Consider the following 16,229-nt stretch of genomic DNA (forward strand, 5'->3'; position numbering starts at 1 on the left):
AGATTGACCTGGGGTAAATGACTGGTCCTTTGGGACTGGGAGTAACCTGAATGTTTTGTGATCTTTGGTGTATAGCGACCATCTATCACTAAGTCCAGCTTGCCTGGGTGGCAAGATTGAGTCACTTGGGCATTGTACTCTATGTTAAGGCTGTTATAGTGCTTTAGGAGTTCACACTTATTACTGGATTGGTGAAATTTAATTATAGAACAATGAAATCAAGACCTGTGGGGGGCTGTGTCACCCTTGCCCTTCAACTTGGGGTGACATGCAACGCCTTACTGTTGTAGCTCCAAACCTGCACCACTCACAAACAGTTTACCAGCGTGCAGGTCACTACCATATTGTGTGTGTGTGTAACTGCAGCCTGCTAGTCACACCCTGGCTCTCACCAGCTTGGGTTATACTCCAGGGTGACCCAACAAACGCCTGTCCTGGATTTTCTCCCAGAAATGTATGTCCTATACTGCCCAGCCCTCTCCTGGACAGTCCAAATATATTAAATCTGTTATTCCTTTAAGGGAATAATATACACACAGCTTGCCACCCTAAAAGGAATTACCCAGACACTTGAATTTAAACAAGTTTATTAACTACAACGAGAGAGATTTTAAGGGAGATGAGGCATGAGAGTAAGAAATGGTTACCAAATAAAGATAAAATGTTTTCTGGTACCCAGTTTAACAAAGTATATTCGATTTCAAGCAAAGTTTCTCACTGTATGCTTCCAACAGCATTACTGATCAAACTCTTCAGGTCAGGACGCCTCCCCCAGTGTCCAATGGCTGTTTCCTTTGTCTTCTCAAATGTGGAGAATGAGATGGGCCAGGGAGAGAGAGAAGGGTGTCTTGGGGTGTTTGACTCTCCTTTGTATAGTTTCAGTCCCTCTTTGAAAAGCATTTCCAGCTGGGAACGTAGAGACAGGGGGTCTGACGGAGGAAGCAGACATGCTGTTTTTTGCTAAAATGCAGATCTTTGTCCCTGCCCCCTTTTCTTGCCACAGAATAGCCACTTGCCACAGATGAGGGCCCATTAATTTTGTTGACACCTGGCTGGGGCATAAGCTTTCCCTTTATCTTTGAGAAATTGGTTTAGCGACTCCCCAGATTTATTTGGGAAACAGTTCTGTCATGCTTTCAGTTTATGTTCATAATGTTCATAAGTTCATTGATTTCATACATAATGTTGCTACATGGATTTTACCATGATATGACTGATCAGCAAGTTATGAGTTTTCAAATGATACCTCAGAAGGCATACTTAGTACAAAGATTATTACAATCATGTGTAGGGTGTGACTATGGGATGCATTCTGTCACAAGAACATACAACCAGTTTGGGGTCTCTGCTCTGCTTCTTGGCAGTCTGCCCTGAAGTTGGCACTCACAGTTGGGCCACTCCAGACACACACCTTGCAGGTTTAATGGACAGTCTCCCACTAAACTTCCGTTGGTGTTGGACCAGTCCCTTAATGAACATCCATTTTGTAGTAATAAATGCATCAAACAGATTATTTCCACAGCACTAAAGGCATACAATGAGCTTTAAAGATGAGTTAGAGATATGCAGGCTCTCAGGACTGATAGTCTGTTAAGTATTCTAACTGGACTGCCTACATAAATTAAGTGGAACCACTTACAAAGGTTTCAGAGTAACAGCCGTGTTAGTCTGTATTCGCAAAAAGAAAAGGAGGACTTGTGGCACCTTAGAGACTAACCAATTTATCTGAGCATAAGCTTTCATGAGCTGCATCCGATGAAGTGAGCTGTAGCTCACGAAAGCTTATGCTCAAATAAATTGGTTAGTCTCTAAGGTGCCACAAGTACTCCTTTTATTTTTGCACTTACAAAGTATTTTTCCTTCTATAAAAATGTTGTTTACAGGTCTCACAGAACTAAGCAGAGTTTTAGCAAAGCTGATGCATTATTTATAATACCTGAAAGTGAAAGACTAAATGCACCATCTATGAATAGAAATGTCGAGCTGCCTGGGCCTATCAGCAAAACCAAATGTTATTGTATTGATAACATATCTTTAGGAATCAAGTACAGAATGTAGGCAACTATAGGCCTGATTGTGGTCACTTAATGCTCAGAACAAAATACCATTACGCCTCTTCCTGTCTTGGGAGGGGGAAAAGGACTTCAGAGGTGGGATGATCCAGTAGTTAGGGTGCTAGCCTTGGACTTGGAAGACCCAGGTTTAATTCCCTGCTCTGCCACAGCCTTCCTGTGTGACCATGGGCAAGTCACTTAGGCCCAGATCCTCCGAAGTATTTGGGTTCCTAACTCCTATTGATGTCTCTCTTTGATGATCTGGGCCTTAGTCTCTCTATGCCTCAGATCTCAATCTGTAAAACCGTGAGTTTAAATGCATTAAACAACTGTGAAGCACTCAGATACTATGGTAATGGGAGCCATGTTAGTACCCTAGATTGATCTATGTTAGGTGCTTACACCCGTGTAACTAGATCAGCTACTACAGTGTCCCACATCTTAGTTACCTTCCTTCAATGCCCCCATCCTTAAAAGACATTTCTTCCCCAAAGTCTTTCACTGTTAATTCGCCAGGGCAAGAAATTAAAAATCCAAAATAATCCACAGTGGTGAGCTAGTCTGTTTTGCGTCTGATTCCTGTTACCTTTTTTATTTAAACTGTAAGCCTTTTAGGCTTGGGAATATGTCTGTTTATTATACAACTTCAGATATACTGGGTGGTGGTCAAAAAGGGGCCTGATTGTTGATTTTGCTAGGAGGAGGACTGAACCCTAACTAATCATAGTTAAATTTCCAGTTCTAAACTATCTTCATGTCAGGATCCTCTCTCTATTCACGCTGCTTCTAACAACATTGCCAGCTTAGAAAGAGGAAGTTGAACTTGTGCAAATCTGGGTCATCTGAGTGGATGTTGTTCCTTTCTAGCAACCCTCTTCTCCCTACCCAGTAAATACTCCTTAAGTATTTTGGCATTGCACACCCATTGTGGTCACCCATGTTGCCTCAGCTGGGCTTCTTAGGAGATTCTTGGAGAAGGAGTCATCATAGCCAATCCAGCTGCTGAAGGTATGACTGAGAGAGAAAGAGAGATTGTATTTGGATAAAATAGACCATTTGAAAAGGAAGCTATACAAAAACATGGCAAACTTGACAATGAATTGCTATACAGAATCTGTGACAGTGCACCTCTTCTTCATGAGCAAATGTGGACTCTGGGGAAAGGGGGAAATAAGTACAGGTAAAACCCTGAGCTATTTTTATCAGGGGGTAGAGGGTGGGCTGGAATAAATGAGGTCCCAAAGGTTTAATTTAAATATAACTTTGAAGAAGTGAGTAGCAGCAGCTGTTTCACATGTAATTGATTTCTCAAGTTTCATCTTGACTGAAGAAACGATAGTATCCGAACGTTATTTGGTGTCTCAGTGAGTTATGCCATTTTGTGCTTGCTTCTGTACCTGAGCTGAAGCAGTGGACACTCCTTTCAAGCTGTTGTGTCTCCCTTTGATTTGCAGTTTTCGCCAGGGAAAAGTCATCTCTAAGTCTTGGAAGAACACAGGAAATGGTAGGTTCAGCTTCCACTTTAAGCATATTCTTAGAGCTCTGTGGAATGGGAACTGCAACGTGGGTGAGAGAGGAGTTTTTCAGACTATCCCTTTCCTTACCAACACCAATTTCATAATTTGTCATAATGATTATAGTTGGCATTACACAATAACACGGATCAGGGGACAGATAACGTTTGCTCCTACTATTTTATTGCAAGTTTTTAGTATGATAGCATGTTAATAACAATATCCTCTTCCAGAATGTTCATATCCCTTGGGATGCTATTTTCTCTCTCTGCTCCAATTATATTTTGCCTTTAAAATCTGTATGAAACAACTTCAAAGAAGGATGATAAAAGTCCATTTAGAAAATATCCCCAGTGCATTGTTTCTGAATATTTGATGAATACTGTTAGTCAGATGTGGATTCGATAGGGTTTATACAAGTCATAATTGGTCCTTCCATTGTCATGGACAGCCACATGGTCAGATTATAAAAATACGTTTATTTACGTGTAACAGTGAAATGCCTGCATTTGCCTAGAGAATAGATCACTTGATCAAATGTTAATCAGGCAGAAAGAGGCCCTTTTTGCGCTTCCTACAATAGCAACAAACTGGCTACGCAGAAAACAACGGCAACGGTTGCGGCTACTGGTTTTAACTTCAGTTTCTTTTACTCTGAAGACTTTGACACAAATGATTATTGCTAATGCATTTTCCTTTCTACAGCGATCTGGGAAAGACACTGTTCTTGTTTGTATTATCGTAGTCTGTGGTGTGGACAAATAATTCGAGAGACCGTTTCTTAACAAAAGAGCTTACAATCAAAATAGATAAGACAGATGAATGGTGAGGAAAGAAAGGAAGTGGCACTTCCCCCATTTCATGGATGGGAAACTGAGCACAGACACATTAAGGGCCAGATTTTTAAAGGTATTTAGGCACCTAAAGATGCAGAAATCAATAAGAGATAGGTGCCTAGTGAGATTTTCAAAAGTACCTAGCTGCACTTTAAGCACTTAATACACCTTTAGAAATTTGGGCCTAAGTAGCTTGCCCAGGATCACACAGGAAGCCTGTGAAATAGGCGCTGACTCTGTGGGTGCACTGGGCCTCAAGCACCCACTGAAAAAAAATAGGAGGGGGGTGCTCAGCTCATGATCTGCCCGAGGACCCGCCCCCACTTGGCCTCTTGTCCCCAGGGCTCCTGCCGCCGCTCACATAGGGTGGAGAGGAGTGAGCAGTGGGCGGGACCTCAGGGGGAAGAGGCTGAGTGGGGATGGGGCCTCAGGGCAGAATGCAGGTGGAGCTGGGCCCCTCCTACATGTGGGCATAGAGCCATTGTAAACCCAGTACTGCCCTCACGAGCCACAGTGTTGCTGACCGTTTCATCTAGAAAGTTACAGTGAGATGTAATGTGTTTAAACTGGGTTATTACTGAAGACAGCTTATAGGTGAGTGCAATGATTTTAATATATTGTCATTTATAATATAATTATGTAGTTCATTACTATCTTAATAATGATTAAATTATTAAGATACCAATGATAGACACATATTCAATAACTAGAATATAAAAGAAGTGTATAAATATGCTGAAAATAGCCTCCCCCCCACACCCCTCTTCAAAATCACCTACCAGCAAAACCAAAAGTCTGTGCCTGTGACAGTGCTAAGAACTGAACCCAGGTTTCCCAAGTACAGTCCAATACCTTAATCACAGCACCATCCTTCTTCTCTAAGGAATGCATCTAAAAAGTGTCAAAGATCAGGTTTGAATAAAATGTCTAAATTGTCCATAGTGAACCATCATAGCGAAGAATCCAACAGCATTTCTGTTACAGCAAGACCTGTTCAAACCTGAACTTGAAAGTTGGAGTTCCAACACACATACATTGGTCTTTGTTGGGGAATGGGAGAAGGACTGGCATCCTTATGCCCTGTTCTTCTCTTCATCCTGACATGTGATGGTGCCTCTCTGGTCTTCTGCCAGGTAAGCCCCTTGAAACACACTGCTCCCACTCCCAGCAGGCTCTTTGAGCTACCCACAATGAAACTCCCACTCACTGAGTGACCTCCATGGCAGACACACCCCATAATTCTGGAGAGGAGCTAGGGAGCCTGAGGCTTCTTTAGTAACCTTGTGCTAGAGATTGTGAACATCTCTTCCAGCTCTCATGATTGGTGTATAGCCTCAGGTATCCTGCTCATGGTTCTGGAGAAGACCCTGCTGTCAGTAGAGGAGCAGCTTTTTATAGCTTACCCTTTTGGTAGCAATTTTCATTATTCTAATAATCATTTATGTATTTTCTCATCCCTTATAAAAGTTACCAATCACTTATGTGCTGTTATTGAGTTTACTAAATGTGCTCCTTAAAATGAAGTGATGCATAATATTGTTGAAATTTTTCTCTTGCAACTTTTTTAACAAAAATAATTCCTTTTCCAACCAAATGAAGATTTCAATGGGTAATTTTTCATCCTGTTCAAAGTTCTCAGTTAATTTTTTCAGGGTTTTTTTTTTCCAGTTAATTTGGCTTTGTTAATTTTTTTTTAAAAAATGTGTCCCCCACCCCCCTTATCTCCCTTTTTTCCTCCTCCATCACCACCTCCGTTGTTTATTAATGAAAAATATTGAGTTGGGGGAGTGATTTTTTTTTCCTCTACAGATTACCTCATTACCTCAGCCTGGAGGTTGCAACCAATTTCTCTTACTCTAAGGCTATATGGAAGTGTGGGAGGGTTCTGGCACCTTTTGGTGTTGTCAGATGGAGTCACCCATTTGAATGAAAGGTTGAGGTTCCTCAGGAATGTAGAGAACTGATCTGAACCTCATGTAAAAATAAATGAAATTTGTCTCATTGACATAAAACATCTCCTAGGACACAATCCAGCTGCCATTGAAGTCAATGGCAAAACTCCTATTGACTTCAATTGGATGCAGATCAGGTAAATGACTCTTTATGTTCCTACTTTAGTACTGAAGCTTTATATTGGAAAGTTGACAGAATAAATCTCCTGAAGTTCTTAAACCAAGTGTTGATTTTAGAGAACAGAAATGCAGTGTCACATGAGAGCCGTTCCATCTATTTCTTATGGTTGGTCTCCTTTCAGTTCTTGTTAACTCCTTTGTATACATCTGGGGCTGGCTATTTTAGGTAACAATGAAATACAATATGGCCAGGGTGGAGGAGCAGCAGGGGAGCAACTTAAGTGAGCACAACATATATAACATGAAAACCTAAATATTCAAAATGCCTATGTTACCTACCAAGTGTGTCTGAATTAGTGCTCAACAGCATTTTCCCAGACTTTCAGTTTAACAGGTGGCTTGTAGTAACAAAAAGATGTTCACATGATCAAACAGGAGTGAAGAAACACTTGGGCATACCTAGTGGCATCTGTTTAAGCATCTGATTCTCAATGTAATTAGCTGCTTAATTGAACTTCCACATTCAGTCAATACATTCTCTCATGTAATTACTTGATTCATTAAAAAGCACTGGGTGTAATGTTTTGTTCTCCATTCCTTACACATCAAATTACTGAGGGAGAAATGTTAATTATGAATTTTTTTAAAGTTTTCAAAAAAAATCCAGATAAAAGCCAGTCCCAAAATAACACAATAAATAAGGATAGTTAAAATTGTATTGAAATTCAGGTGATTGACAACTTCAATGAATAATATTACTTGAAAAAAAAAATAGTGACTGCACATGAAAGAAGGAAATATCCACTAGAATACTGAGAAATGTTACTTCCCCATTCCAGTCCTCCTCCCTCCCCAATACAAATATAAATAAAAAGAGTAGCCAAAATCACAAATATAGGTGTGAAAAGAGAGCTCATTTGGGGAGAATCTGTGAACTTTGAAATGTCTGTGGGTTTTGGCTCTCTTATTTAGCTATTATTATTTGTTAAAGGGACACAGCCAATTTAAAAGTACACCTCTGCTTGATTCTTTTTAACCTATCATTGTTACATCAGCACCTTAGTTTACTGGCCTGAATTTTCAAAAGTATATAGTGACAGTATATCTTGTTTTGATTTTAAAGGGTGTTGATCACATACCTGCTGAAAATCAGGCCCCTTTAATTTGTGTCAAGTTGGGCACCCAGGTCACTAGTCACTTTTTGAAAATTTACAGTTTGACCACATGGAGATCAACCCAGGACGTGAATGAAACACACTAGAGGACGGATGTCCTCTGATCTGCAGCTTTGCACTATAGAACTTTCAGTGTGCAGTAGCGGATCCACTCAACAACTTCGTGTGCAGCAGGCTAGGCTAGTGTGCTGGTGGAGTGTGCTAGTGTGCTCCTCCATCACCACCTCCGTTGTTTATTAATGAAAAATATTGAGCACACTAGCCTAGCCTGCTGCACACGAAGTTGTTGAGTGGATCCGCTACTGCACACTGAAAGTTCTATAGTGCAAAGCTGCAGATCAAAGCGCGCTAGGGAACTTTTAGTGTGTGACAAGGGGTCCGTACGGCCAGTTAGCGCACAGCAGTCTTGTATGCAGTAGACGTACACCCCAGCTTGCCACCTACTAAGTCTCCGTATAGACAAGCCCTTACTCCACTGTAAACTGAACCCGAGTATCTTACAAACAAAACCACCCTATTTTTTTCATTTGTTTATTTTGTGCATTTGACAGCAATTTGTGCATTAGTCATTTCACTGCTTCCTTTTGTACAGCTACAACTTACCATGCATTGAAAATGAACTCTGAAACATTTCTCCTATACCTTTAAATGTAATATTACTACATTCTCCAACGATATACAGAAGTACAATATAGGGGAAAATCATGAGTATGAAAAGAAACAAATGTCAGATCTCTCCTTGCTGAGTTAACATATGCAGCTGGACTGTTTTGATAGCTTTCTATGTGGGGTTTATTTAACCCTTTTAAATTGAGCTACCTAATTCCACACAATGTCAAGTATTGGGGGTAGCCGTGTTAGTCTGTATCCAAAAAAACAAATTTAAAAGTAGCCATACTTGAACAAAAAAAACTTCAGAAACAGACTTCAAAGAGAAACAGCAGAACTAAAATTCATTTGCAAATTTAACACCATTAATTTGGGCTTGAATAGGGACTGGGAGTGGCTGGCTCATTACAAAAGCAGCTTTGACTCTCCTGGAATTGATACCTCCTCATCTATTGTTGGGAGTGGACTACATCCACCCTGATCGAATTGGCCTTGTCAACATTGGTTCTCCACTTGTGAGGTAACTCCCTTCTCTTCATGTGTCAGTATATTTATGTCTGCATCTGTAATTTTCACTCCATGCATCTGAAGAAGTGGGGTTTTTACCCATGAAAGCTTATGCTCAAATAAATCTGTTAGCCTTTAAGGTGCCACCAGACTCCTTGTTCTAATTCCACACAAGTCTTCAGATGGATTTCTCTGGGCCTACATGAGTATAACATAGCTGTGCACGGAAATGGAGATTAACCAAAGAGAATTCCCAGGCACATGAATTTCATTTGTCTTTCACAACACTTTTGAGTAAGTTCTTTAATGTTCTTTAGCGCTTTGTTGAATAGAGAATTTTGGGATCTAACATTTAATAGTTAAAAGGGAAAAATAATTGTAGATGTATATTGCAGCTGTACTAAATCATTGTGCGTTTCTTTCCTTCTTTTCAGGCCTTTCACACATGGCCCTCAAACAGATTGCGCTTCCTCTTGCTCTTCCTGTTTTCCAAGCTGCTGTCAGCCAGATGGTTTCCTAAAAGCTTACCCTGTGATGTGAAAGTAGAAGCTTCAAAAGCCAATGTGATAGTGGACTGCAGTGATCGTCACCTCACTGAAATCCCACACGGGATTCCTCTGAACACCACCAACCTGACTCTCACCATTAACCATATTCCAAACATTTACCCAACATCCTTTGTCCATCTTGATAATCTTTTGGAGATTGATTTCAGGTGCAACTGTGTGCCTGTTCGACTGGGGCCAAAGGATCATGTGTGCACCAGGAGACTGCAAATCCAGAACAGCAGCTTTGCCACTCTTACAAAGTTAGAGTCATTGTACTTGGATGGAAATCAGCTATCAGAAATACCTCGGGGGCTTCCTTCTAATTTACGCCTGCTGAGCCTCGAAGCAAACAGCATTTTTTCCATCACAAAAGAGAATCTGTCAGAACTTGGAAACATAGAAATGTTGTATCTGGGACAGAACTGCTATTACCGTAATCCGTGCAATGTTTCATTTGAAATTGAAGAAGCAGCCTTCCGGGACTTGAGAAATTTAACAGTATTGTCCCTGAAAGCCAATAATTTAACCTACATTCCACACAATTTGTCATCCACTTTAAAGGAACTGTACCTTTACAATAACATGATTCAAAAAGTTCAGGAGCATGATTTAAATGACCTTTACAATTTGGAAATTCTTGATTTAAGTGGCAACTGCCCTCGCTGTTACAATGCCCCATTTCCGTGTACTCCGTGCCCTAATAATGCCCCAATTTGGATCCATCACAAGGCCTTTGATGCCTTAAAAGAATTAAAAATTCTGCGCCTTCACAGTAACTCCCTTCACAATGTACCCAGTAGCTGGTTTAAGAACACCAAGAATCTCAAAGTGCTTGACCTTTCCCAAAATTTCCTGGCCAAAGAAATTGGAGAAGCTTGTTTTTTGAACTTTATCCCCAACCTCGTAGAGCTGGATCTGTCCTTTAATTTCGAACTTCAGGTTTATTCTTCATTTTTGAACCTGTCTAAGACATTTTCCTCTCTCACACACCTGGAAATTTTGAGGGTTAAGGGTTATGTCTTCAGAGAATTGAGTCAAGAAAACCTACGTCCATTGCTTCATCTTAGAAACTTGACAGTTTTGGACCTGGGAACTAATTTTATCAAACTCGCTAACCTGAGTATGTTTAAAAAATTCCCATCTCTTAAAATGATAGACCTCTCAGTAAATAAAATATCTCCTTCTTCAGGTGAATTCAATAATCATGGTTTTTGTTCTATCCCCATGGCTTCAGTAGACCAATACAAAAGCCGAATGCTGCAGGAAATGCATTATTTCCGGTATGATGAGTATGGGCGAAGTTGTAAATCCAAAGACAAAGAGGCTGCTTCCTTCCAACCTTTTGTTAATGAGGACTGCCTCAGTTATGGGGAAACTCTGGATCTAAGCAGAAACAACATATTTTTTATCAACCCCTCTGACTTCCAGCATCTCACTTTCCTCAAATGCCTCAACTTGTCAGGTAATGCTATCAGCCAGACTTTGAATGGAAGTGAGTTCTACCCTCTCTCTGGACTGAAATATCTGGATTTTTCTAACAATCGGATTGATTTGTTGTACTCAACTGCCTTCCAGGAACTGAAAGATCTGGAAATTCTAGACCTGAGCGGTAACAAACATTATTTTCTGGCAGAAGGTATTACTCACATGCTTGATTTTACAAAGAATTTGACCTTTCTGAAGAAGCTGATGATGAATGGGAATGAAATTTCCACTTCTACTAATATGGGGATGGAAAGTCATTCTCTTCAGACTTTGGAATTCAAAGGAAATCACTTAGATGTTTTATGGAGGGATGGGGATACTAGATACTTGTCATTTTTCAAGAATCTGACCAGCCTAGAGCAACTGGACATTTCCTACAACTCTCTGAGTTTTTTGCCTCCTGGTGCTTTTGAAGGCATGCCTCCACGGCTCAAGGTACTCATCTTAACCAATAACATGCTGAAGACTTTCAACTGGGGGAAACTCCACTTTTTGGAGAAACTGGAAACCTTGGATCTTAGCAATAATCTGTTGAGTACTGTCCCCCGGGAGCTGTCCAATTGCTCTGCAACCCTCCACAAACTGATACTACAGAACAATAGGATCCGACGGCTGACCAAGTACTTTCTCAGAGATGCCTTCCAGTTAAAACACTTGGATCTCAGCTCAAACAAAATCCAAATAATTAAGAAATCTAGCTTCCCAGAGAATGTTATCAGCAATCTGGAGATGTTGCTTTTACATGGCAACCCTTTCAAATGCATTTGTGATGCTGTGTGGTTTGTTTGGTGGATCAACCAGACTGAGGTTACAATTCCTCTGCTGGCCACAGATGTGACCTGTGCAGGCCCAGGAGCACATAAAGGTAAGAGTGTGATTTTCTTGGATCTGTATACCTGCGAACTGGACTCCTCTCATGTGATCCTGTACTCTCTGACAGCATCAGCTATCCTGTGTCTGATGGTATTTACAGTTACAAGTCACCTCTACTTCTGGGATATGTGGTATAGTTACCATTTCTGCACTGCCAAGATAAAGGGCTATCGGCGTTTACATTCACCAGAAACTTGCTATGATGCTTTTGTTTCCTACGATAATGAAGATCCAGCTGTAGCTGAATGGATCTTGAAAGAATTAGTTGAAAACCTGGAAGATCAAAAAGATAAACAGTTCAATTTATGTTTGGAAGAAAGAGATTGGCTGCCGGGGCAACCAGTTTTGGACAATCTTTCCCAGAGCATACAACTGAGCCGAAAAACCGTATTTGTGCTGACTAACAAGTACACAACAAGTGGCAACTTTAAGACAGCATTTTACATGGCACACCAGAGACTTATGGATGAAAAAGTAGATGTGATTATCTTGATATTTCTTGAGAGAGCTCTGAAGAAGTCCAGGTACCTCCGGCTGAGGAAAAGGCTGTGTAGTAGCTCTGTCCTAGAGTGGCCAACCAATCCTCAGTCCCAGTGTTATTTCTGGCAGTGTCTGAAAAATGCATTGGCGACAAACAATGACATGACCTACAACAAACTGTTCCAAGAGACTGTGTAGCTCTCCCATGCCCTGTACAATCTTAGTATGATACTGAGTAGACTGGAAAAAGAAAAGGAGTACTTGTGGCACCTTAGAGACTAACCAATTTATTTGAGCATAAGCTTTCGTGAGCTACAGCTCACTTCATCGGATGCACCAAATACAGACTAACACGGCTGAGTAGACTGGGTGATACTGAAACTCCAATTTTACTTGAAGGTTTCAAAGCATGGGAGATAACTTAAGCCTGACATTATATCGAAAGTTAAATGCACATAACATTGGAAAGACAGTATTTTACTTGACTCCCTGCAACATGACGGCCTTACATTTAATCATCACCAGTTGCCAACCAGACTGTTTCAATGACATGCACCTTACCAGGCACTTAGAGATCAAACGCACTACCAGCTGGAAGACTCAGGTTTGGAAGAGAATCATAGCTTCCAGTTTTCAGTTCAGTGGAGGCTGAGAGCTTCTCCTCTAGGTTGGCTCAAATATCTCTGAGACCACTTACTTGTGTTACTGTATTACATGGACTACAAGGAGAAGTTTAGCTGTGTCTGAAACTGGTGCTCTTTGGATCATTGTTAGATTAAATAGTATTCTCATATAAAACTGTAGCTCATCAACCTAAAGCAGCACCAAACCCTGCTAAAACAAAAGATGCAAAACCTGTAGACATACTTCCACTGCTACGATGATCAATACTCCCCACAACACACCTTTCAAGGTCCATGAGCTCTACACGTGCCTATCACAAGATGTACCTCATCCAGTGCACTAGATGCTTCAATAACAACTGTGTGGGTGAAACCAGACAATCACTATGCTCTCAGATGAACTCATACTGAAAAATGACAAAAACGCCATATCGCCTGTGGGTGAACACTCTTCACAGAACAATCATTCTACATCTGACCTCTCAGTCCTCATTCTCGAAGGAAACCTGCCCAATATCTTCAAAAGACGAGCCTGGGAGCTTAAATCCATAACTTCACTAGACACTAAAAATCATGGACTGAATAAAACACTGTATTTATGGCTTATTACAGCAATCTATAAGCCACTAACAACCCCTTTCTCTTGCCCCCAGGTGCCTTTTTTCCCCTCCCTTCCTTCTCACCTCCCTTCTCTGCAATGACTGTAGGAGTGTTCAAGGCACTTCATTCAAGGCACTTCACCTTGAATGGTCCCTTGAAATATGTGTTAACTACTTATGCTAAACAATCTGTTCCACCTTGTATTTAACTGTGACACTGAGTATGTTTCCCAGACCTGAAGAAGAGCTCTGTGTAAGCTTATAAGAACGGCCATAATGGTCAGACCAAAGGTCCATCTAGCCCAGTATCCTGTCTTCTGACAGTGGCCAATGCCAGGTGCCCCAGAGGGAATGAACAGAACAGGTAATCATCAAGTGATCCATCCCCTGTCGCCTATTCCCAGCTTCTGGCAAACAGAGGCTAGGAACACCATCCCTGGCCATCCTGGCTAATAGCCATTGATGGAGCTATCCTCCATGAATTTATCTAGTTCTTTTTTGAACCCTGTTATAGTCTTGGCCTTCACAACATCCTCTGGCAAGGAGTTCCATAGGTTGACTGTGTGTTGGGTGAAAAAATACTTCCTTTTGTTTGTTTTAAACCTGCTGCCTATTAATTTCATTTGGTGGTCCCTAGTTCTTTTGTTATGAGAAGGAGTAAATAACATTTCCTCATTTACTTTCTCCACACCAGTCATGATTTTTATAGACCTCTATCATGTCCCCTCTTAGTTGTCTCTTTTCCAAGCTGAAAAGTCCCATTCTTATTAACCTCTCCTCATACAGCAGCCGTTCCATATCCCTAATCATTTTTGTTGCCCTTTTCTGAACCCTTTCCAAGGCCAATAGATCTTTTTTGAGATGGGGTGACCACATCTACACACATGGGCGTACCATGGATTTATATAGAGGCAATATGATCTTTTCTGGCCTATTATCTATCCCTTTCTTAATGATTCCCAACATTCTGTTCACCTTTTTTACTGCCGCTGCACATTGAGTGGATATTTGCAAGCTTGTCTCTCTTACCAACAGAAGTTGGGCAAATAAACAATAATTACCTCACCCACCTTGTCTCTAATATCCTGGAACCGACACGGCTACAACACTGCATACAATACATGCATACATGAAGTGGAATATGTAACATGAAGTGCAGGAGGTTGTTCTGCCAAAGGAAGCTGTGTTCACTGGCTTCCCCCACAACCATCTCCATGCCCTTTTCCATAACATGCCATATACGTGGAATGGCCTCCCATTGCTGGGCACAGGGGAAGGAGGCAGGAACAGATGAGTCTCATTGCTCCAGCCTCCTATTTTCACTTGCCAAGGGTGAGGGTGAGAGAAAATGCTCTGTTTCCACCTGATTTGGGCTAGTGGCACCTAGGCCCCGTCTTCAGCCCGTCACACATCAGGGAGAGAATGAGAAGACATCCCTGTGCTTCTCCCCCTATTTCACTGAGCTGGAGGCCACATGAAGGGTGTGGAGTCTGTATGTCGATGAGCGTAAAGAAGGGTAATGTTCCATAAGTGTTGGTTTGGGTTGTATAGATGATTCCCAGACACAACTCAGGAGCAGCGATAAGCAAAACTCAGGAGTGACTGGGTGTGGGGATGTTCAGGCACAGCAGGATCCGCCTTGAGAAGTGACCAGTGTGCCTCTTCCAGGCAGCGCATTAACCACAGACTGAGCCAGCGCTCATTGTCTACATGTGAATCATTGCAGGAGTAGCAAATAACAGCATTCACATGTCACCACCCTCTCATGCTCGCCCTCCGCCCCTGCACCAAATACGCAGACATGGGGGTTGAGAGAAGACTGAAATGCCAAAACCTTTACATTCCCTTCCTGCTCCTTATTGGATGCCCTATAATATTTGTGTATGTAACTGAACCTGTGTAGTTTACTGTATTCAACTGTTGTTCCATTCTCCCGTCAATCTGCACATGTGGAATGTTCTGCATTCTCAATAGTACAGCATTTCACCCGTGGGATAACAAGCATTTTTCTACAAGTTGTGATTTTTCCATTCAGTTACACCATAGAAGATGTTTAAAAAAGAAAGTGGGGTGTGAGGAAAGGGAACAGCTCCTATCCAACCTGAGCTGAGGGGGTGGGGGTGAGGGGGTGGAGGAGGAGAACCAGCTGTGAATAACTTAGGAAAAAAGGAAACTAACCCACATCCTCCTCCTCTTCATTTCCATTCTCGCAGCTGGGAAGTTACAGTGAATTCATAACGAGCTACCAACCCATTCAGATGAAGCAGCAATTTATGCTTCTCTCTGAACTATTGCTGCAGATTGCTCATGGACTAAACCACAGACTGTGCCTTGGTTTATAGTTGGGTCACATTCTGAAGAGGATCATTGCACGCATCAGATCTAAAGACTTTAAAAAAAATGTTTAACTAAAGTACAAGATAGCAACTCCCAGAAAAAAGTACCTGGGCCCAGATGCTGCAAGGTATTTAGGAGTCTAACACCCACTGATTTCAATGGGAGTTAAGCACCTAAGTAACTTTGAAGGTCTGGGCCCCGGTCACCGTCCTGGTGGATCTCAGCCCCACCTACCCCCTGCTTGTAAGAAAAAAAAGGAAATGAACATAATTATATGCAACAGATTGTTAGTAAATGCCCTAAATTGTTTAGAACTTGGATACCTCAGAGAAGAGAATGACAGTGAAGATCAGTTGAGGGGCTTGAGCCCTCTGCCTTAACTGTGAGAGGGCCTCAGCATGGAACTTGTTTACCCTGTTGGCCTACCAGAGCTAGATTCACAAATAGACTTAGGCACCTAACTGCCTCTTTAGGCCCCTAAATCAACATTTAGGTGCCACTGGCATTCACAAAACAC

General features: G+C 41.5%; 1 protein-coding gene across 1 annotated transcript; it reads left to right on the top strand.

Moving 5' to 3' along the window:
* Window positions 1–2,986: 2,986 nt before the first annotated feature.
* On the top strand, window positions 2,987–12,744 carry TLR7 (toll like receptor 7). Its single transcript, XM_084649608.1, has 3 exons — window positions 2,987–3,062; window positions 3,509–3,558; window positions 9,202–12,744. Exons 2-3 carry the CDS (start codon window positions 3,556–3,558, stop codon window positions 12,349–12,351), a joined length of 3,153 nt encoding a protein of 1,050 aa, XP_084505734.1. The 5' UTR covers window positions 2,987–3,062; window positions 3,509–3,555; the 3' UTR covers window positions 12,352–12,744.
* The last annotated feature ends 3,485 nt before the right edge of the window (window positions 12,745–16,229 follow it).

The sequence above is a fragment of the Lepidochelys olivacea genome (genome assembly GCF_965140295.1).
Source record: "Lepidochelys olivacea isolate rLepOli2 genome assembly, chromosome: 1".
Lineage (NCBI taxonomy): Eukaryota > Metazoa > Chordata > Testudines > Cheloniidae > Lepidochelys > Lepidochelys olivacea.